Source organism: Cebus imitator, unplaced genomic scaffold (assembly GCF_001604975.1).
Source record: "Cebus imitator isolate Cc_AM_T3 unplaced genomic scaffold, Cebus_imitator-1.0 Scaffold342, whole genome shotgun sequence".
Taxonomy (NCBI): domain Eukaryota; kingdom Metazoa; phylum Chordata; class Mammalia; order Primates; family Cebidae; genus Cebus; species Cebus imitator.
Window position 1 is genome coordinate 112,524 of NW_016107657.1, and position 23,984 is coordinate 136,507.

General features: G+C 44.9%; 1 protein-coding gene across 3 annotated transcripts in view; it reads left to right on the top strand.

Moving 5' to 3' along the window:
- Nucleotides 1-613: 613 nt before the first annotated feature.
- Nucleotides 614-23,984, top strand: part of MOCOS (molybdenum cofactor sulfurase) — an 85,705-nt gene continuing 62,334 nt past the window's right edge. Inside the window, exons 1-6 of one of the 3 annotated variants that reach the window (XM_017505820.2) lie at nt 614-863; nt 8,247-8,336; nt 11,638-11,704; nt 12,618-13,259; nt 15,676-15,752; nt 17,882-18,081. In XM_017505820.2, coding sequence (XP_017361309.1) covers nt 734-863; nt 8,247-8,336; nt 11,638-11,704; nt 12,618-13,259; nt 15,676-15,752; nt 17,882-18,081 — 1,206 coding nt within the window. In that variant the 5' untranslated portion in view covers nt 614-733. Of the gene's footprint in view, nt 864-7,815; nt 7,893-8,246; nt 8,337-11,637; nt 11,705-12,617; nt 13,260-15,675; nt 15,753-17,881; nt 18,082-23,984 lie in introns of those variants that run through there. The other 2 variants (XM_017505819.2, XM_037730376.1) reach the window with 2 other exon arrangements.

The window sequence follows — 23,984 nt, forward strand, 5'->3', positions numbered from 1 at the left end:
CAATAGGGAGGGCCCGGCCACAACCCATGTGCGGGAGGGGCGGTGCGGGATGCAGGGGTGGGGAGGCAGATGCAGGAAGTAGGGCCCAGTACGCGGTTGGGAGGAGTGGAAGCTCAGCTCACGCGGATCCCAGCTGCTGGACCCGCTCCGGGGGAAGCCCCCGACCTTCCCGGTTCCGATGGTGCGCAGCCACTGAGAACTTATTAGCCTCGTGGATCCCCAATCTTTCCCCTTTGCTCAGCTCTATTTTCACAAACAGCAAGCACACGCCCGGCTGGGTGGCACCCACCCGAGAACGCCCCCAACCCAGTTCTCGCCAGACGCTGGTCCGTGCTTGAGAGGGTGAGGGTCCCGGGACCCCTGCCAGGAGGAGGGTCGCGGGGTTCCAGGAGGCCGAGCAGGAAAGAGCATCTCCTTGCTTCTTCCACCGGCCTCTTCGCGGGGCATAGCAATAAACTTGGCATTCCAAGGGTCTGGGAACATCTTCGTAGGACCCATCGAGAGATTGTTTAAAAGCAGGCACCCGCTCCCGCGCCCAGGTGGGAAAGAGCAGGCCAGAGGTGAAAGTCCAGGCGTTTGCGCGCAGGCCTGCCCCGTGGGGCGCCACATGTGGGGCGCGGATTCCGAGAGGCTGGAGGCTGGCGGCCGAGGAGGCGAGGCGGGGGCGGAGTCGCCGTGGGCCGGCCTCGCGCAAGTCCGGGGCCCGGCCAGCCTGGATGGACAACCCCGGGCCATGGCCGGCGCGGCGGCGGAGTCGGGGGCCTTCGCGATATCCTGGGATCCGAGCGCGCCGCGGCTGGCCTACGGCTACGGCCCGGGCAGCCTGCGCGAGCTGCGGGCGCGCGAGTTCGGCCGCCTGGCAGGTGAGGCCGGCGGGCGGGCAGGCGTGGGGGACACGCGGTTTCAGGAACCGACTTGGACGGAGCTTTTGCTCCTGGGGCTACCTCATTTGGGGCGCATTTTGAATTGAAACTTCAGGAGGGACGTGTCCACGCTTCCGCTTCGCAGACGCGGCTCCCCGCAGCAGACTTTTACTACTCTTACTCTTCAGACTTTTCAGTGGGCAGGACCAACGGAGCCCTGTGCCCCTTTCCCCGCCCTCCTGGAGCAGGGCTTCGATGGTCCTTGCCCTCTCTCGTGGGAGACCCCTCACTCTAAAAATCCTGCTGGGGCCGGGGTTGCCAAAGACAGCATGTCCAGCGGCCTTGACCCTTCGGATGTCCGCAGCGGGTAGGAGAGGCGCATGGGCCCCTAGCGCCAGGTTAGGGCCGCGCCTTCTGCTGGGGTAGCCCGTATTCAATTTTGATTTTCGAAACCTCATTTTCCTCATTCTTGCAGCGTCAGAACAATCCCTCTGAGCTCCACCTCGCTGGGGGACTAGGAGAATTAGCAAACAGTGCAATTTCACCTTTAAGAACAGGGCAAGCCTGTGAATTGGATAAGAAGACCAAGATCACATCGTGCCTTTCCTCAGAGAGGAAAGTGCTGATGAACTTGCAAATCAAGCTCCATCTGGCCTTGGCCCACCCGGCCCTCTACTGCCGGAGTCCAAGCTTGTGACTCATCCCTGTGCCAGGGACCTTGAGTGCAGGGCTTCACTGAGCCCCAGAGCCGCGTGCCAGGCAGTCAGTGAGGTTCTGCAGGTGAAGTGGGCACGTCGTGGCCCAGGGCACCTGCAGTGATGAACAACTGGTGACTGCTCCCCTTGTTCGGGGCAGAACAGCAACCACGACTTAGGTTTCACTACTCGGGTAGCTGATTTCAGCCCTTTGGGTGACTTCCTGGTGTTGTGGAGGTTATGTTTTCTCTTTGGGGGCTGTGAGGACTGTGGCCTCCTATGTGTCTCCTCTGGCTTCTTAGGGAGAGTCAGGAGGGAGAACGGGGTGCCTTCTGCCAGCCTCTCTATTCCCTCCTCATCCTTCCCTGTCTCAGGGTCACCTGCTGGAGACAGCCCCTCACCCTTCTGCTTTCATGTTCTCTCTCTCAACTGCTAATTATGGAAATTTCCTACGACTGAGAAATAGACGGATACTATGAATGCCCACAGGTGGTGGGGAGGGAGGCTCTCCATTCTTTGAAGCAACTCTTAAAAGCTGCCTGAGTAATCATTTCAGCACCACGCCTTCTTAATCCCCCAAATTTCCTCCAGCTGTGCTCTCTCACTCCCACTGTTGACCTACCTCTTCCCTCAATGCTACCCTGGGAGAGTAGAGCTATATTCTGGTCCCCTCCTGGTTTCATTCTTGTCCCTCAGAGAACAGCACTTTTTCCCTCAAATGTAAAATTGGGGTGTGTCATCTAGGCTGGCCCTCAGAATACTGCTTACTGTATTTGTGGTAGTGTTGTGGGCAACTTTTTTTTTTTTTGAGATGGAGTCTGGCTCTGTCACCCAGGCTGGAGTGCAGTGGCACAATCTCGGCTCACTGCAGCCTCCACCTCCTGGGTTCCAGCAATTCTCCGGCCTCAGCCTCCCGAGTAGCTGGGATTACAGGCACATGCCACCATGCCCGGCTAATTTTTGTATTTTTAGCAGAGATGGGGTTTCACCATGTTGGCCAGGCTGGTCTCGAACTCCTGACCTCATGTGATCCACCTGCCTTGTCCTCCCAAAATGCTGGGATGACAGGCATGAGCCACTGTGCCTGGTCGTGGGCATATGCAAGTTCCTCGTATTTTCTCTGCTATGGTTGAAGTGGAGATTTGTGCACTAATCTAACGCCCCTCCCGCTGCTGGGAGCCTTGGAACATGTCCACTTGTTTTTCTCCTGGAAGGGCAGGAAAAAAAACCCAAAATAATATCACCTCTTCCTCGCTCCTCCTCTCCCTCATGAAGTTTTTCTTCCAATTTGAGAATTTCTCTGGTTAAGTGGTAGCTCAGGATAATTAAATACTTAAGGTTTAAGTGCTGAAATGTGTTACCTAACTATTTGGAGGGGAACTTCCTTGCTTTTGTCAAGGGACCATATCGAATATATGGATGTGTGTCAAGGGTCTCTGGAAGCCTTCGTGCTGAATGATGACCACTCACCCTGCTGGAATGAGACCTGGAGGGGGATGATCCAGAGTTGACCCTGAAATTCTCTTTCTTGAAGAAGGTCTGATGCCATTTAACTTTGGGGCCATTTTCCTGCTTCTCATAACAGCTACTCCTGTGTTCGAGCATTGGACTGGGTACTGCCATATACCAGTTCATTTAACCTTTATCCCATCTTGCAGATAAAGGAACAGGGGCCAGAATGGCTAGTGGTGGAGGCAGGATTCAAGTCTGGGTTGATTGACTTGGATTCTATACCATTAACCCCTATGCTGCCTGACCTTCTTCTAATATTACATCTATGGCTGATCACACACAGCTTTCCCACGCTTTTGTTTTTTCCTGCAAAATTAACTGTTGGGCCCAAAGCCAAAGCACCCCTTTTTCTCCAATGGCTTCTTGGACCTGCAGAAGACTGTGGCACAGCGTGAGACGGTCCCAGCAACTTCCAGGTCTCACCTGTGGCCTTGATGCCTGGGTGAACAAAAGCCTTTCTTTTGGTTTGGTACCTTTGTGTTTCTGAATCTTTAGTAAAAGCAGACATTGTTTTGAAAGTATCTTTTTGAACTAGGTTGTACATTTAATATGGTTTGGCTTTGTGTCCCCACCTAAATCTCACGTTGAATTGTAATTCCCAATGTTGGGGGAGGGACCTGGTGAGAGGTGATTGGATCAAGGGGGTGGATTTCTTCTTTCAGTTCTCGTGAGAGTGAGTTCTCACAAGATCTGGTTGTTTAAAGTGTGTAGCACAAAGTGAGTATGGTGGCTTAAGCCTGAAATCCCACCACTTTGGAGGCTGAGGCAGGCAGATCACTTGAGCCCAGGAGTTTAAGACCAGCCTGGGCAACATGGTGTAACCCCATCTCTACAAAAATTAGGCAGGTGTGGTGGTGCATGCCTGAAGTCCCAGCTACTCAGGAGGCTGAGGTGGGAGAATTGCTTGAGCCCAGGAAGTGGAAGCTGCGGTGAGTTGAGATCTTGCCATTGCTCTTCAGCCTAGGCAACAGAGTGAGATCTTCTCTAAAAAAAAAAAAAATGTGTATTATTTCTTTGGCCAGGTGCAGTGGTTCATACCTGTAATCCCAGCACTCTGGGAGCCCAGCCAGGCCAACATGGCAAAAACCCATCTCTATTAAAAATATAAAAAATTAGCCTCATGTGGTGGCACATACCTGTAATCCCAGCTACATGGGAGGCTGAACCCAGGAGGTGGAGGTTGTAGTGAGCTCAGATTGAGCCCCTGCACTCTAGTCTGGGCAACAGAACAAGACCTTCTCTCTCAAATAAAAAAAAAAAAAAAGAAAGAAAAAAAGTGTGAAGCACCTCCCCCTTCACAAGCGGATTCTCTCCCCACTCCCCGCTACCATATGAAGATGTGCTTGCTTTGCCTTCTACCATGATTGTAAAGTATCCTGATGCCTCCCCAGTCGTGCCTATTGTACAGCCTGAGCAACTGTGAGTCAATTAAACCTCTTTTCTTTATAAACTACCCAGTCTCAGGTAGTTCTTTATAGCAATGTGAGAATGCACTCATAACATTTAATGGTATCAGATTCAAAAGTTGCCAAAGGAAGGTGAAGAATCGCCAGGGAGCCTCCCTCTCACTCCGCTGCAGCCACTGTGGCTACCTCAGAGTCAGTTGCTGTCACTCATGTCTTGTGTATCTTTCCAGTGGTTGTCTATATTTATGTGTGCATGTGCACACTTTTTGAGACAGGGACTTGCTCTGTCACCCAGGCTGGAATGCATGATCATAGCTCACCACCACCTTGACCTCTTGGGCTTAAGCTATCCTCTCGCCTCAGCCTCCCAAGTAGCTGGGACTACAGGTGTGAACTACCATGGCTAGCTATTTATTTATTTCTATAGAGATGGGGGTCTCACTATGTTGCTTACTCTGGTCTCAAATTCCTGGCCTCAAGCAATCCTTCTACCTTGGCTTCCCAAAATGCTGGGATTATAGGTGTGAGTCACGGTATCTGGCCCTTACATTTTTTTTTTTTTTGTAAACACAAGTGAGCCATGTATTTTACCACCTGCCATCATTCGTGTTTGTTTAAGGTCTTTCTCTGTCATTATCATGCTAGTTTCTATTTTGTTCACTGCTGTGTCCCCAGCACTTAGAACAATGCCTGGCACATAGTAGATGCTCAGTATTTCTTGAATGCAAACACACCCAATAAACTAGGAATGAAGGAAAAATTAACCAATTGATAAAGACCATCTGCAAACCACCACCTCCACCCACCCCTGCCCAGCTAACATCATTCTTAGTGGTAAAAGACTGAAAATTTTCATCCTGAGTTTGAAACAAGACAAAGGTGTCTGTTCTCACCACTTCTATTCAACATCGTACTGGAGGCTGTAGCCAGGGAAATTAGGCGGGAAAACAAAACAGAAGGGATCCAGGTTAGAAAGAAGTATAACTATCTTTACTTGCCAATAATGTAATTCTGTATATAAAACATTTCAAGGAATCCAAACACAAAACTATTGGAATTTAAAAACAAATTTAGCCAAGCTGTAGGATACAAGGTCAATATGCAAACATCAGTTCGATTTCTATACATTGGTAATAGATACTATGAAAACGAAATCAGGAAAACAGTTCCTAAGGCATCAAAAATAATAAAATACACAGCAAAAAATTTATCAGAAGTATGATATACACTTAAAATTGTAAAACATCATGAAAGAAATTAAAGACAACTAAAATAAATGGAAAGATATCCTGTATTGATGGCTCGGAAGACTTAATATTGTTAACATGACAATAATTCTCAAATTGACATACAGATTTAATGCAATTCCTATAAAAATACAGCCGCCTTTTTGCAGAAATTGACAAGCTGATCCTGAAATTTATATAGAAATGCAAGTGACTCAGAATAGCCAAAGCAATTTTTTTTGTTGTTTTTTTGAGACAGGACCTCACTCTCTCACGAAGACTGGAGTATAGTGGAGCAATCTTGGCTCACTGCAACCTCCACTTCCCAGGCTCAATTGATTCTCCTGTCTCAGCCTCCTGAGTAGCTGAGGTTACAAGTGTGTGCCATTACCACCTGGCTAATTTTTGTATTTTTAGTAGAAATGGGGTTTCACCATGTTGGCCAGGTTGATCTTGAACTCCTGACCTCAAATGATTTACCCACCTTGGCTTCCCAAAGTGCTGGGATTACAGATGTGGGCCACGGCGCCTAGCCTCAAAGCAATCTTGAAAGAAAAAATCAAAATTGGAGGAATCACACTAACTTTCAAAACTTATTACAAAGTTACAGAATGAAGACAGTGTGGTATTGGCATAAGTATACACATATCGACCAATGAAATAGAATTTTGATTTAATAAATCCAACATCTATGGTTAATTGATTTTCAATGGATATCAAGAGTATTCAATGAGGGAAAGAATAACCTCTTAAATAAGTGATGTTGGGTCAACTGGATATTGATATGCAAAAGAATGAACTTAGACCCCTACTTCATACTGCATTCAAAAATTAACTCAAAATGGGTTAAAGATCTAAATGTGAAAGAGCTAAAAGATTCTTAGAATAATATGTAAGAGTAAATCACTAGGACCTTGAATTAGATGATTTCTTATGACACCAAAAATATAAGCAACAACAACACAAATAGACAAATTGGACTTTATCAAAGTTAAAAAAAACTTATATGTTTCAATGGATACCATCAAGAAAGTGAAAGGACAACCTACCAAATGAGAGAAAACACATCCACACAAAAGCTTGTATGCCAATATTCACAGCAGCAATCATTTATAATACTCAAAAGTGGAAACAGCCCAAATATTCCTCAGTAGATGAATCGATAAATAAAATGTGGTATACTCATACAATGGAATACTATTCTGCCATAAAAGGAATGAAGTTCTGATACATGCTACAATATGGCCATGCCTTGAAAACATGCTAAGTGAAAGAAGTCAGACAGCAAAGGCCACATATTGCATGGCTCCTTTTACATGAAATGTCCAGAATAGGCAAATCTAGAGGAGCAGAAAGTAGATTAGTGGTTATCAAGGGCTGGGGTTGGAGGCATTAGGGAGCGATTGGTAATGAAATGGGATTTCTTTTGGGGATGAATGAAAATGTTCTAAGATTAGTGGTGATATTTGTGTAACTTATGACTATATTAAAAACCACTGAATTGTATACTTTGAGAGGGTGAATTTTATGTTGCATCTCAATAAAGTTGTGATAAAACAATCCATTCTATATAAAACAAAATATTTGATAAGTGAATGAATGGATCTCTTCACATTATATGTACTTGAAAGTGTATCTTAGAGTTTGTTTCATGTCAGTACTTATTAGATACTGTACAATGTTTCTTTATTTTAAATGCACATTGATGGACATTTAAGTTGTTTCTAATCTTTTGCTATTGCAGGGAATGGTTCACTGAATATCCTTATATTCATGTCATTCCACAAAAACGTGGGTATTTATAAGATGAATTCCTGCAAGAGAAATTGCTAGGTCAAGGGGTGTGGACATTTTAAAGCATGAACTGATGTTGCCACATTGCTGAGTGTGAAGAAGGTGTACCTGTGCATGTTCCTACCAGCCATGTAGCAGTGAGCTTGTTTCGCACTCCTTCATCTGCACAGGGAGGTATCCAACCTCTGATCTCTGCCAAACTCATCAGTAAACCACGGTATCTCATTTTCATCTAAAGTTGCATTTCTCTCTGAGAAAGGCTGGAGGAATCATTTGCATTCCTTGTATTCTCAGAAGCTCTCCCTGCTGCATTAAGGTTGTAGGGTGCAGAGCAGTGTGGGAAAGTAGGATCGGGACTTTCTCCTCAGGGAATCCTTCCAGAACTTCCAGAACAGGGTATGAGTCATAATGTGAAACAGCTTTGCTGCCTTTCATCACGAATGTCTGCCGGGCGCCTTCTCTGTGTGGGATTCTGTTCCAGGTTCATGAAAGAGTGAAGGGAACTGATTGATCAGGAGGGCTCTCTCAGGGATTTAAAGGTCCTTCAACATTAGAAGTGTAGTCCTTCCAACTCTCATGCCTATACTTGGATTAAGAGGCACATATCAAGAGGCTCAGGGAAGTCAGTGGCCTGGTGTTAGGTCTACACATGTTAGATGGCATTGGTTGGGCTTCCCCAAACAAGAGTCAGGTAAAAGTACTGAAAGACTGATGAGAAACAACCTGCAGCTTTTTTATGTTTTCTTTCAGGAACTGTCTACCTTGACCATGCAGGTGCCACCTTGTTCTCCCAGAGCCAGCTTGAAAGCTTCACTAGTGATCTCATGGAAAACATTTATGGTAAAGAAAACGCCTAAAACGGGTTTTAGTCAACTACATGAAGCTGATACACCTATGTATACTAAATGTTGGATTAATAGACCGGGACTCTTCTAACTATAAAAAGCTGAATAAGCCCCATGTCAGTTAGGGGCCAGGCAAGCACTCTGGGTCATTCTGTGTTGTATATATGTGGCCGAGATGGAGGGAGCTGGCTCAGGGACAGACACATAGGTTACAACCAGAAGAAGGGGCCAGTGTCAGGAAGGGCACAGAGATTTAAAGCTGCTGTGTTTGGTGGTGGTGAGTGACCCCATACAGTACAGAGAGTGGGGTGGCAGGAGGGATGTTAATTCAGTCCTTCACTCCGTAACTGTGCACTGAGCCACTATGGTGTGTGGGGCACAGTGCTATAATGGGAACAAAATAAACACAGTCCCTTTCTTCTTGGACACTGTGGTCTAGTCCTGGAAGACAAGATCTTAAGTAAACTCCAAATAAATGTGATTACCAACTGTGTGAAGGATGGACAAAAGGTGCCTGGGTCCAGGGCAGCCTATATCTGCAGTGACAGTGGGCTTGGCTTATGCATGTCAGGAAAAGCTTCCTTTGGAGTAGAGTGGAATGGTTACTGGAGGATGAGCCAGAATTCACTCAGACAAGAGGAGGAGAAGTGTGAGCAGGCAAGGTAACAACCTGAGCTAAGATGCTGTAGTGGTTTCAGGAACCAGTCCAGGAACACAGAGGGAGGGAAGGAGAGCAGGAGAGGAAGCCAGTGCAGAGAGTTGTCGATGCTTGATCTTTGTTACAGGAACAATGGAGAGTCACCAGTGGCATTTATTAGCAGCACAACATGATCTACATATACCTTGGAAAGAAAATGTGAAATCATAGCAGCAGTAGCAATTGTAGCATTTGTGATGAGAATAGCGATAAATAACATTTACCAGGTACTTGCTATGAGCTTTCTCTCTTCAGTCTCACAACAATCAAAGAGGTATAGGTTCTGGTATCACTCCTGTTTTATAGGTAAAGAAATAGGGCCCCAGAGAGGGCAGGTAACTAGCCTGAGGCTGCTGAGGAAAGACTGGAGCTTAGGGGAGCTAGAAGCTTGCTTTCCAGGCAGTTTAGCTCCAGAGCCCAAGCTCTTAGCCTCCATCAGAGTGCTTCGATTCAGGATAGGTCTGTTCCACATTAAGGGGTTTGGATCTTGGCTCTGGGCAGCCAGCAGATTTAAATCTGATAAACAGTCTTCTGGGAAGGTGCCAAGGAGGGATTTATGTTGATTTTAATCTGCAATTTGCAAAGAGACCTGCAATTCTCCTTCTTTGACTTTTGCAAGAGTCATAACTGTGGGAAAGCCTGAGAGATGACAGAGTTGAGATTGCAGGTGGTCCTAATGATGCAGAGCTAAAGCCAAGCAGAGGAAAGGCAACGAGGATAATTACCAGGTCCCACAGGTTACTAGCAATGTGGAAACGGAACATGTAGCTGCAGTGAGCAGAAATCCAGTGTGATCTTTCAATGTATTTTGGAGAAAAAAACATCTAGAACAAAAGGGCCAAGCCTGCGTTAATGAGCACATGTAGTTCCTGAGAATTGCTGGTGCCCAGCCTTATAGGTCAGGCCCTACCAAAGCCTGTCTTGGGGTTAAATTTGAGGGAGATCATAATATTCTGGGACACACTTGGTGGGGATACTGGGAAGGGAGCAAAACTAGAAGTTAAGAGGAAGAGTGAAATTGGGAGGAGGGCATTTATCCTTGAGAGTAGGTGGCCAAGGGCTGCACAGTAGCCCCCTTCACATATTTGGAGGCCAGGATCAGTTATTTCTGTGGGAATAGTACCAGAAGTGGGGGTGGGATCTGCAGAACAGTAAATGGGAACTTAGATTTACTTAGTAACAGCCTCCTGAGGCTGTTACTGCATTCTCTGGAGCTAATGAACAAAGCCACTGGCCAACTCTCTGAAACTTGTAGAACAGACTCTTGCACTGGCTTGCTTTTGAGCTGACTTCCAGCTCTAAAATATTCTTCCCGATCCTATTTAGTTTTACTAGTGAGGAGAGGGTTTTTTTTATTTATTTTTTAAAACATATCATAAAATTTGCCAGCTAAGTACAGTGTCTCAGGCCTATAATCCCAGTGCTTTGGGAGGCCAAGGTAGGAGGATTGCTTGAGCCCAGGAGTTCAAGGCAAGCCTGGGCAGGATAGCAAGAGCCTATCTTTACAAAAACAAAAATTAAAAAAATTAGCCAGGTGTGGTGGCACATGCCTATGGTGCCAGCTGTTCAGGAGGCTGAGGCAGGAGGATCCCTTGAGCCCAGGAATTCAAGGTTGTAGTCAGCTATGATCATGCCACTTGTACTCCAGCCTGGGTGAAAGAGTAAGATTCTGTCTCTCTAAAGTAGTCAATTTCAGGTGTCCAATGGTGATTTTTAGTAATTGATCTAGTGATGCAATTGTCACTATACTTCAGTTAGATGTTTTTATTCCTCCAGTAAGATCCCTCATGCCCATTACAGCTAATCCTTGTTGCTGCCCTCAGCCCCAGGCAACTGCTAATCTACTTCTTTCTGTACCTCTCTACAAGTCTTTTGCTGGACATTTTATGTAAATTGATTAATGCATTATGTGTATTCTTGTGTCTGGAGTCTTTCACTTAGCATACTTTTGAAGTTCATTCATGACACAGCCAGGAGTTTGTTCCTTTTTATTGGCAAATAACTTCCCTGGCTAGGTGCGGAGGCTCATGCCTTTAATCCCAGCACTTGGGGAGGCTGAGGTAGGAAGATTGCTTGAACTCAAGAGTTTATGACCAGCCTGGGCAACATAGTGAGATCTCATCTCTACAAAAACTAATTTTAAAAAGTTAACCATGTGTAGTGGTGCACATCTGTAGTGCCAGTTACTCAGGAGGCTGAGAAGGGAAGGATCCCTCGAGCTCAGGAGTTTGAGGTTACAGTGAGCTATGATCATGTCACTGCCCTGCATCCTGGGTGACAGAGCAAGAGAGCGAAAAGCCAAATCACTTTTTATTTTATGGACATAGCATATTTTGTCTATTTGTTCACCCATTGATGGACATTTACGTTGTGTCCAGAATTTGGCTTTCTGAATAAAGCTACTATGAACATTCTCATGCAAGTCTGTATGGACATAAGTTTTCACTTTTGAGGGGTAGAAATCTAGGAGCAGAATTATTAGGTGATATGATAGTTTTATGTTGAGCTTTTTGAGAAACTGAGGGAGTGGCTTTGGAAGGAACACAGAAGAAGAGACCATAAGTAGTGACTTGGTGGCCTTGTCTTTGTAATCTGCCAGGTAATCCTCACAGCCGGAACATCAGCAGCAAGCTCACTCATGACACTGTGGAGCAGGTGCGCTACAGGTAAGCGTCAGGGATACCTGCCTGACTGGGCATACCTGGGCGGACAGTCTTCCTTCCTACGACTTGCCTGCACCCCACAAAGATTCTGAGTTGGTTTCAGGAGGATCGTAGTAGGCTAAAAGGCAGTGCACGCATCATGACAAACATCAGGGTCAGAGCTCAGGAAGGCAGGGGGGAGTAGGTACAGGGTGGGGCAGATGAGACGCACAGGCGGGTGGCTGTGAGGTGCACACAGCTGTTCTGTGTGGCTCCAGAGACACTGCAGTACAGAGTGACAGGGAGTGACCCAGGAGCCTAGGTCTTGTTTTCAGAAAGAAGAAAAGTACTCTTTCTCTGGTTTTCCTTTTCATAAGAAGCTTTATTAGGCATCTTGTTTTCTTCCTGTCTTTTTTCCCTTTTTTTTTTTATGAGTATTTGTATGTTAAATAGCTCTCTATACTTTCTATACATAATAGTATCTGACAAATAATTTCCAGGTGGTACTTAAAATTATTAACACAATTTCAAGTTATTTCAAATTTGAAAGTGATACTGTTTTGCTATTAGGGTTGCCAAAATTAAAAGCAATGTAAACAGATTGATTACTACTTAAACCTTGTTATGTTAGAGCTGGGTAGAAAGCACCAAGGAAAGAGGGTATTATTAACTCTGATTAAGTTTATTGTGGCTTTTTGTCATATGTAATTGGAGATATCCAGTGATATTTGGGAGTTAAGGGGATTTTGCCAACTGGAAGTCATTCCCACAGCTTCCATTGCCCCTGCCCTACTTTCACAGCTGTGGCAAAGCCTATCCGGAGTTTCTGCTAGCCATGAAGGTAAAGCTGTCATAGTTAATAGAAATAAAACAGCCTGCAAACATTCAGCACTGGGGCTGAGATCCGGGGGTTGCGGGGATGCTGTGCTTCTTCCAGAATCCTGGCGCACTTCCACACCACCGCAGAGGACTACAGTGTGATCTTCACTGCCGGGAGCACGGCTGCTCTCAAACTGGTGGCAGAGGCCTTTCCGTGGGTGCCCCAGGGCCCAGAGAGCAGTGGGAGTCGGTTCTGTTACCTCACCGACAGCCACACTTCTGTAGTGGGCATGAGGAACGTGACCATGGCCATGAATGTCATGTCCACCCCAGTCAGGCCAGAGGACCTGTGGTCTGCAAAGGCACGTCGTGCTTCAGCCAACGACCCAGACTGCAAGTTGCCTCATCTCTTCTGCTACCCAGCTCAGAGTAACTTTTCTGGAGCCAGATACCCCCTGTCCTGGATAGAAGAGATCAAGTCTGGGTGGTTGTGCCCTGTGAGCACACTTGGGAAGTGGTTTGTGCTGCTCGACGCAGCCTCCTACGTGAGCACCTCGCCTTTGGATCTGTCAGCTCACCAGGCCGACTTTGTCCCCATCTCCTTCTATAAGATCTTCGGGTTCCCTACGGGCCTGGGGGCTCTGCTGGTCCATAATCGTGTGGCTCCTCTACTGAGGAAGACCTACTTTGGAGGAGGCACAGCCTCTGCCTACCTAGCAGGAGAAGACTTCTACATCCCGAGGCCGTCAGTGACTCAAAGGTAACCTTGCCACAGGGGAGGGACCAGAGGATTTAGCAAGGTGGGGGCTGGCCTGTTTCCCCTGGAGGATTCTGCAAGGGGTAGGTCTGGCTTTGGGGGTCAGGAGAATTCAGGTTGCTGGCAGGGACAGGCTGATGATAGGGCTTATATCTGGGAGGCAAAGGTTGGCTGGAGGTAACACAGGTGGTTCAGTGAACTCTGCTCCCGTTTGAGGGCTTCTCCAGAGCTGTGAGAGGACCGGGGCCTGCAGATAAGAACTGCATACAGGAGAGGTGAGAGGCCCTCAAGGGTGAGCTACCAGGTCTTTGCCCTCAGCACTGACAAGAGGTTGCAGCAGTTGAAACAATAGCTTTAAAAGGTGGCACCGTTTGGAGCAAGTCTGCCCACACATTGACAGCACAGCTGGTTCTCCAGCAGCTAGGATCAGCTCAGCCTGGCACTTAGCAGGAAGAATCAGGTAAAGCAGAGGCCTCCAGACTTGTGGCAGTGTTAGCAGCAGCCTCTGTGAGCCCCACCGTGAATGAGTTACAGACAGAGGAGTCTGGATGCAGGCTGTCACTTGCCCTCAAATGCCAGAGGCCTCTGCCTGGGTGGTTGGCATATGCCTCTTCCCCAGGCTGCAAGGGCAGGTGGTGTGGGTTATGCCCAGGAATCTTTCAGATGGTGATGGCTGAGACCTGTAAGGTTGAGTGTGTCAAGGCTGAAAATGGTGGCTGACCCAGGGTTCTGCTGGGTCAACAGTGGGGACACAGGTTTGGGTAGACAACTAATTACCTACGGGGGCCAGAGAAGGCCTCAGGCCTAGATGGGAAGAGCTTTAGATCCCCCATGGACCCCACACAGACTCAAGGGTCCTGCACATAGGGCCACAGCCTTGACAATAGAGTCATCGTTAGCTGTGTAGGCCTATGGCTGGACCTCTGGGGAGTGAGTTCCCACTCCTCCACAGCACAGCAGTGAGGGGATGTGTAACTTGTTCTCTGTACCTCATGTGTTTTCTGTAAAGTAGAAATGATAATATTGTTCTTTTAAAGCTAACATAGGTGATGCATCAGAATGGTGGGGATCAAGGTTAGGAGGCTATTTAATGTCTCTTTTATTTAGGACTTGTCCATAGTTGGGGGGCTTCTAAGACAGGAATGCTCATGTAAAACCTTTTGACTCCAAGCGTGATAATTTGCCATGTGGTAGAACCAAGTGAGAAACAAATGCCAGGCATAACATAATGTAAGTTACAGGCAGAACAAAATGATGCCTCAAATTTAATTTGGCCACTAAGGGTCCCTGAAGGACAAGAGAAGTGGGGCAGGTCACTGGGGGCCAGGGCATGGTTGGGCTGGGGGGATCAGACCTCTTTCCTTTGATTCAGGTGGATGACTTTACAGCAGATGACACACCAATATTCTTAGAAAGCTGAATATACTTATTTACCATTATAAGCCATTTTTTTTTTCCTTAGAAACTTAGGACCAGAACTCAAGAGATTTACTACTCAACCTAAAGTTTTTATTGAATGGGCACCTTGACTGTGTTCTTAACTTTATGTATTTTATGACTCAGTGAAATACATCCCTTGATAGAAACAAAAAACTCCTATTTTATTCTAAGGAAGAATCTAATAAGTATTTGATCAATACATAATTTACAACTAATAACTAGATAGTTAAAAACATTTTGTAAAGATGAGGTCTTGCTATGTTGCATAGGCAGGTGGTTTCAAACTCCTGGCCTCAAGTGATCCTCCCACCTGGGCCTCCCAAAGTGTTGGGATAACGGGCATGAGTCACTGCACCTGGCCACCCTAGGAAATTTAAAGCAGCCCAAGAAAACTGCAGAGTGGGTCAGGGCTAGAGGCAGCCAGACAGTCTTGGTGTAAAAAGCCCCTTCTCCTGTAGGGGAGGGCAATGTTTTATAAGATAGCAGAGGGAAGGTATTAATAGATTACAGCTGTATCAGTCCAATTTCACACTGCTGTAAAGATAACTACCCAAGACTGGGTAATGTATAAACAAAAGAGGTTTAATTGGCTCACAGTTCTGCATGGCTGGAGAGGCCTCGGGAAACTTACAATCACAGTGGAAGGGGAAGCAGGCACCTTCTTCACAAGACAGCAGGAGAGACAGAGAAGAGCCCAGGGGAACTTCCATTGATAAAACCATCAGATCTTGTGAAAACTCCCTCACTATCATGAAATGAGAACAGCATGAGGGAAACCACCCCCATGATCCAATCACCTCCTACCAGGTCCATCCCTCGACACCTGGGGATTACAATTAGAGATGAGACTTGGGTGAGGACACAAAGCCAACCCATATGAACAGCTAAGTCTAAAATCTAAACCACATTATATACCATAAAATGCACATGGATTGCATTGGCCACAGCTTGACCTGTTCTCCTCACCCTGTGGTTGTAGGTTTGAAGATGGCACTATCTCATTCCTTGATGTGATCGCGCTAAAACATGGATTTGACACCCTGGAGCGCCTCACAGGTCAGTGGATGTTTCTAACCCTGTAAAATTTCCTCCTGCTGTTTTGTCCTTGAGGGAGCCCTGGCTCAAGTGTGATTCAGATGAGGGAGACAGAGTCTGTGGACATGACTGGCACTCCATCCAGCTACATTTGATTCCAAGTAACTTCAAAACTACTTCAGAGAGCAAGAGAATGAGGTGGAGCTTTTTGGACTGTTTTTTGTTTTGTCAGCTAAAATAACATTTTAACAGGTAGAAGACATTCCAAATCAGTAGATTGCTAGCTTCACAGAATGGAAGAGCCTCCCTGGGTCCTGGTAATGGTTACAGATCCTGAGGCCTTTACCTGCTCTTGCCTTTCTGGGTCCACCCCAGTGACCCATGGGGGAACTCTGCCTGTGAACGAGCTGATGCTCAGAGAGGTTAAATGCCTTCCAGGCCAGGGAGGTGGAAACCAGGAAGGCTAGGATTTAACTCAGGTCATACTGATGCCTAACCATGAGCTCTCAACTGACAGTCTTCACGTGAGGCATGCTTTCTTTCCTGGCCAGTGCTCTTTTATCACAGGAAGGGGATCCTTCAGTTCCTTAGCCTTAGTTCAACATTAGGGGCAGACGAGGTGAGTGGGCATGATCCAGGACAAAGGGAGGAGTCAGTAAAGACAGACAAAGGGAGGAGTCAGTAAAGCACTGAGAAATGAGCACTTTCCAAGGAAAGATATTAACAGGGCCCCCAAACTGCAAGTGACGGGGTCTAACAGGGCTGGGCACCTCTGAATACAAAGGTTGACTGTACCAGTCCACAAGATAGCAAGCCCTGATTTTTTTTCCTACGTAATTGATCCTTTATTTAAAAAAAAAATTGTGGTAAAATATACATAACATAAAATTTACCATTTTAACTATTTTTAAGTATAGAGCTCAGTGATGGTAAGTACATTCACAATGTCAAGCCACCATCACCACTGTCTATTTCCAGAACTTTTTTTTTTTTAATTGTACTTTAGGTTCTGGAGTACATGTCTGGATCATTCAGGACTGTTGCATAGGCATGCATGGCAATGTGATTTGCAGCCTCCATCCCCCCGTCACCTATATCTGGCATTTGTCCCCATGTTATCCATGCCCAACCTCCCCACCTCCTGCTGTTCCTCTCCTAGCCCTCCCCAGCAGACCCCAGTGTGTGATGCTCCCCTCCCTATGTCCATGTGTTCTCATTGTTCAACACCAGCCTATGAGTGAGAATATGCGGTGTCTGATTTTCTGCAGAACTTTTTTTTTTATCATCCCAAACAGAAACTCTGTACCTATTAAACAATAACTCCCTATTCCCTCCTCCCCCTTCAGCCCTTAGAACTACTTTTTGTCTCTGTGGATTTGCCTTTTCTTGGTAACTCATAAATAGAATCATACAACATTTGTTTTTTTGTGTTTGGCTTCACTTAGCATGTTTCCATTGTTCATTCATGTTGAAGCATGTATTCTTCATTGCTTTGTGTAGTGTTAAAATGATTTAAACATAAATAAATAAAAATAGCAAAAATATGTTTAGAGAAAAAAATGTACATTTTGTGATCTGTTACCAAACGGTCTGAATATCTAAGTATTTAAATCACATTTTATATAAACAAAGAGGATGACAGGAATGCCTATGGAGAAATTCTGTTGTTCATTACTGAAGACCTAAACATTTGTCATAAGGGCAGTACCATCCACTACTTACATGCATTTAAAATCATTAATGCGAGGTCCAGGTTTGCCAGTTATAACAAAGTTGTTTTCTTAAAAGTGAGTTAATGGGGCCAGGTGTGGTGGCTCATGCCTGTATACCCAGCATTTTGGGAGGCTGAGTCAGACAGATGACTTGAGCCCAGGAGTTTGAGACCAGCCTGGGCAACATGGTGAAACTCCATCTCTGCAAAAAATACAAAAATTAGCCAGGTATGGTGGTGCATGCTGGTAGTCCCAGTTGCTTGGGAGGCTGAGGTGAGAGAATCACCCGAGCCCAGGAGGTTGAGGCTGCAGTGAGCCGTGATCGTTCCACTGCACTCTAGCCTGGGTGACAAAGTGAAACCCTGTCTCAAAAAAAAAAAAAAAAAAGGGAATTTACATAAAGCTCATGATTCTCTTGTTTTTCATGATTGATTTGAGGTGGAATGGAGAATATCAAGCAGCACACCTTCTCCTTGGCTCAATATACATACGCGGCCCTGTCCTCTCTCCAGTACCCCAACGGAGCCCCTGTGGTGCGGATTTACAGCGATTCTGACTTCAGCAGCCCTGAGGTTCAGGGTCCAGTCATCAATTTTAATGTGCTGGATGACAAGGGGAACATCATTGGTTACTCCCAGGTGGGTTTTCTTTGTATCCTGCCGACCTTGTTACAACTCGTCTGAGTTCCGGATGAGAGCAATACTGTGTAACAAAGTCCACACACTTGAAGAGGCCACCTGGCCCTCAGCCACAGCCTTTCACTCTCATTCACCCTTGCTTTGCAGCCCTCTTTACCTAGCCAAAGTGGTAACTTTCAAGTAGGAGGAAAGAGGCCAGTTCCTCTGAATGCAGTGGAAGGGGACACCTGACAGCTTGTAGCAGGGGTGACACTTTTGTATACACTATAGTATGTACAGAAAGGTAGTGCAGACAGAACACTGTGGCTGAGGTCATTTCACGTCCAGAGTCATCCAGAGTCCGGTGGTTCCTGCGATGTGCCAGACCATATTACAGCATCCCATAAAATCAGAGGCTTGTTACCACCCTTTGTTTGGATATTGTTTGGAACTCAAAAGCCCTTTCTTTTGAGATGCTGAAATCATCATTTAGTATCACAGAAGCCCTATTTCTACCTTAGTTTATGCATCTTGTGAATTCAAAGGATATGGTGAGTTGGCTAAAAGTAGTTTCTACAGGTATAGCCATAAAAAATGCCCATAGTGGCTTACAGGTAGGGAACGGCTGGGTCTTTGCCATAGTTGAGTAAGCTACTCACTTCACTTCCTGGTCCACTAAAATGTCCAGAATTGCACTGAGCACTCAGGCATGGTGGTAGGTAGTTACCAGATGGGGTGTCACAGATAGACATCAGGAACCAAAGGTCCCTTCTGGAGCAGCTCTGTGGGGAACAGATTTGATTGTTGAATGATTGGAAGATGATGCTGGGTTTCCCTTGAAACCACATCCGCCTCCACATTTTTTTTTTTTTTTTTAAAGATAGAGTTGCTCTTTCAGCCAGGCTGGAGTGCGATGGCATGATCTTGGCTCACTGCAACCTACACTTCTCAGGTTCAAGCAATTCTCATGCCTCAGTCTCCAGAGTAGCTGGAATTAAGGCACACATCAGCACACCTGGCTAATTTTTCTATTTTTAGTACAAAAAATTTTTATATTTTTAGAGACGGCATTTTGCTATTTTGGCCAGGCTTGTCTCGATCTCCTGACTTCAGGTGATCCTGCCTTGGCCTCCCAAAGTGCTGGGATTACAGGTGTGAGCCATTGTATCCAGCCCACTTTTTTTTTTAAACGAAGAAAAAAGGTTTATTTGGCCCATGGTTCTGCTGACTGGAAGACTGGGCATCAGTGGATGCCTTAGGCTGCTTCCACTCCTGGAGGAAAGCGAATTGGAGCTCGTATGTGCAGCCAGAGAGGAAGCAAGAGAGAGGGCGAGGGAGGTACCTGGTTCTTTATTTTTATTTTATTTTTCCTTCCAACTTTTTTTTTCCTTTTTGGGGTGTAATCTTGCTCTGTCACCCAGGCTGGAACGCAGTAGCATGATCTGAGCTCACTGCAACCTCCACCTCTTGGGTGATTCTCCCACCTCAGCCTCCTGAGTAACTGGGACTACAGGCGTGTGCCACCCTGCCTCGGTACTTTTTGTATTTTAGCAGAGATGAGATTTCACCATGTTGGTCAGGCTGGTCTCAAACTCCTGACCTCAGGTGACCTGCCCGCCTCAGCCTCCCAAAGTGCTGGGATTACAAATATGAGCCACTGTGCCTGGCATTCTTCCAACTTTTATTTTAGGTTCAGGGGACACATGTGCGGGTCTATTACATGGGTACCTGATAGGTAGTTTCTCAATCTTCCCTCCTCCCACCTTCCACCCTCAAGTAGGCCCTGGTGCCTGTGGTTTTCTTCTTTGTGGCCATGTGTACTCAATGTTAGCTCCCACATGTAAGTAGAAACATGCAGTATGTGGTTTTCTGTTCCTATGTTAATTCACTTAGGAGAATGGCCTCCAACTGCATCATGTTGCTGCAAAGGACTGGTTTCATTTTTTTATGGCTGTGTAGTATCTCATGGTGTGTATATACCACATTTTTTTTAATCTATCAATCATCAATATAGGTTGATTCCATGTCCCTACTATTGAAAAAAGTGCTGCAATGAACATACGTATACATTTGCCTTTATGGTAGAATGATTTATATTCCTTTGGGTATACGCCAGTAATTTAATTAAGGAATTGGGATGGCTGGATTCAATGGTAGTTCTGTTTGTCTGTTTGTTTGTTCGTGACAGTCTCGCTCTCTCACCCAGGCCGGAGTGCAGTAATGCAATCTCGGCTCACTGCATTCTCCGTCTCCCAGGTTCAAGCAAATTCCTTCCTCAGCCTCCCAAGTAGCTGGGATTACAGATGTGCACCACCACACCTGGTTAATTTTTGTATTTTTAGTAGAGATGGGGTTTTACCATGTTATTCAGGTTGGTCTCAAACTCCTGGCCTCATGTGACCCACCCACCTCAGATTCTCAAAGTGCTGGGATTACAGGCATGAGCCAACACACCTGGCCAATGGTAGTTCCGTTTTAAGTTCTTTCAGAAATCTCCAGATTGCTTTCCACAGTGGCTGAGCTAATTTACATTCCCACCAGTAGTGTATAAGTATTTCTTTTTATCCACATCCTCACCAGCAAATATTATTTTTTGACTTTTTAATAATACCCTTTCCAACTGGTGTGAGATGGCATCTCATTGTAGTTTTGATTTGCATTTCTCTCATGATTAGTGATGTTGAACATTTTTTCATATGCTATTGGCTGTGTGTATGTCATCTTTTGTTAAGTGTTCATGTTCTTTGCCCATTTTTAATGAGATTGTTTTTTGCTTGTTGATTTAAGCTCCTTATGGCTTCCAGATATTAGACCTTGATTAGACACATAGTTTGCAAATATTTTCTCTCATTCTGTAGGTTGTTTACTGTGTTCATAGCTTCTTTTGCTGTGCAGATGTTCAATGTTTAATTAGGCCTTATTTGTCAATTTTTTCTTTTGTTGAAATTGCTTTTGGAGTCTTTATCAGGAAGTCTTTGCCAAGGCCTATGTCCAGAATGATTTTCCTAGGTTTTCTTCTAGGATTTTTATAGTTTTAGGTTTTACATTTAAGTCTTTAATCTATCTTGAGCTGATTTTTGTATTTGGTAAAAGGAAAGGGTCCAGTTTCAATCTTCTGTGTATGGGTAGCCAGTTACCTCAGCACCATTTATTGAATAGGGAATCTTTTCCCCATTGCTTGTTATTGTCTACTTTGTCAAAGATCTGATGGTTGCAGGTGTGTGGCTTTATTTCTGGGTTCTGTAACCTTTTTCATTGATTTATGTGTCTGTTTTTATACTAGAACCATGCTGTTTTGATTATTGTAGACTTGTAGTATAGTTTGATATCAGGTAATGAGATGCCTTCAGCGTTATTCTTTTTGCTTAAGATTGCTTTGGTTATTTAGGCTCTTTTTTGGTTCCATATGAACTTTAGAATGGTTTTTTTCCTAATTCCATGAAAAATGACATTGGTAGTTTGCTAGGAATAACATTGACTCTGTAAATTGCTTTGGGCAGTATGGCAATTTTAACAATACTGATTCTTCCTATCCATGAGTATGGAATGTTTTTCCATTTGTGTGGTATCTGATTTCTTTGAGCAGTATTTTGTAATTCTCATTGTAGATACCCTCCCTGGTGAGGTGGATTCCTAAGTATTTTATTCTTTTTGTGGCTATTGTAAATGTGATTTCATTCTTGATTTGGCTCTCAGCTTGGACATTATCGGTGTTTAAAAATGCTACTGATTTTCATGCATTGATTTAGTATCCTGAAACATTATTGAAGTTGTTTATTAGTTCTAGGAGCCTTTGAGCAGAGATTATGGGATTTTCCAGGTATAAAATTATGTTATCAGTGAAGAGAGATAGTTTGACTTCTTCTCTTCCTGTTTGGATGTCTTTTATTTCTTTCTCTTGTCTAATTTCTCTGGCTAGGTCTTCCAGTATTATGTTGAAAAGGAATGGTGAGAGAGGGAATCCTTGTCTTATGTCAGTTTTCAAGGGAAATGCTTCCAGCTTTTGCCCATTCAGTATGATGTTGCATGTGGTTTTGTCATAGATGGCTCTTGGGCTCTTGTTATTTTGACATATGTTCCTTGGATTCCTAGTTTGTTGAGAGTTTTTAACTGAAGGGATGCTGAATTTTGTTATAAGCCTTTTCTGTGTCTGTTGAGATGATCATGTGGTTTTTGTTTTTAGTTTTGTTTATGTGATAAATCACATATATTGATTTGTGTATGTTGAACCATCTTTGCATCCCAGGAATAAAGCCTACTTGATTCTGGTAGATTAGCTTTTTTTTCCTTTTTCTCCTTTCTTTCTTTCCCTTTTTTTTTTTTTTTTTTTTTTTTTTTTTTTTTTTTTTTTTTTTTTTTTTTTTTTTNTTGAGACAGTGTGTCGCCCAGACCGGAGTGCAGTGGTATGATCTTGGTTCACTGCAGCCTTGACCTCCCTGGCTTAAGCGACCCTCCCATCCCAGCTTCCTGAATAGCTGGGACTACAGGTACATGCCACCATGCCCAGCTAATTTATTCTAATAGATTTTTGTGGTACAGGTGGTTTTTGGTTACATGGATAAGTTCTTCGGTGGTGATTTCTGAGATTTGGATACACACATCACCCGAGCAGTGTACACGCTGTACCCAGTATGTCGTCTTTTATCCCTCCCCTGCCCCACCCTTCCCCGAGTCCCCAGAGTCCATTATGTCATTCTTACGCCTTTGCATTCTCATACCTTAGCTCCCACTTATAAGTGAGAACATATGATATTTTGTTTTCCATTCCTGAGTTATTCCACTTAGAATAATGGCCTCCGGCTACATCCACGTTGCTGCAAAGACCATTATTTTGTTTCATTTTATGGCTGAGTAGTATTCTATGGTGTATATATACCACATTTTCTTTATTCACTTGTTGGTTGATGGGCATCGAGGTTGGTTCCATATTTTTGCAATTGTGAATTGTGCTGCTATAAACGTGTGTGTATGTGTCTTTTCCATTTAATGACTTTTTCTTTGGGTAGATACCCAGTAGGGTACTCACCTGGCTGATTTTTTGGTATTTTTTGTAGAGACAGGGTTTTGACATGTTGTCCAGGCTGGTCTTGAACACCTGAGCTCAAGAAATCTGCCCACCTTGGCCTCCCAAAGTGCTGAGATTACAGGTGTGCACCACTGTGCCTGGCTGGATTAGCTTTTTAATGTGCTGCTGGATTTGATTTGTTAGTATTTGTTGAGGATTTTTGTGTCTATGTTCACCATGGGTATTGGCCAGAAGTTTTCTTTCTTCGTCTCTGCCATATTTTGGTATTAAAATGACACTGGCCTCATAGAATGAGTTAGGGAGTCAAATCCACATTTGTTAAACCCCAGATTTCCCAAACAAAATTTGTTTCCCAAGGAATCTTTTCTCCCACTTTTCTGAATAGCCATGAACTTTCTAAAGAATACACTTGGGAAATATTCTTTTGGGGGAGATGTTGGTCCTCACTGGTGTTCAGGGGCAAACACTGTACAGCCACAGGTGGTCTATCAAGTATGTCAGCTGTGCAGACCCCTCGTCCCCACTGCCCTTAGCTGGCAGTACTGGCAGAACCAGCCCTGACACTACTAAGAAGTTTTATTTTAAATGTTTTTGGAGGGGGTAAGGTGGAAAATGCATCAGAGGCAAAAGGTTTGCCTTCTTAAATGTGTTATTCTAGGTAATTGGTAACATAAATTTTATTCTTGAAACAAAAGTAAATGTGGCTGGGCATGGTGGCTCACACCTGTAATCCCAGCACTGGGAGGCCAAGGTGGGTGGATTGCCTGAGGTCAGGAGTTTGACTAGCCCGGCCAACATGGTAAAACCCTGTCTCTACTAAAAATACAAAAATTAGCTGGGTGTAGTGGTGCACACCTGTAATCCCAGATACTCAGGAGGCTGAGGCAGGAGAATCACT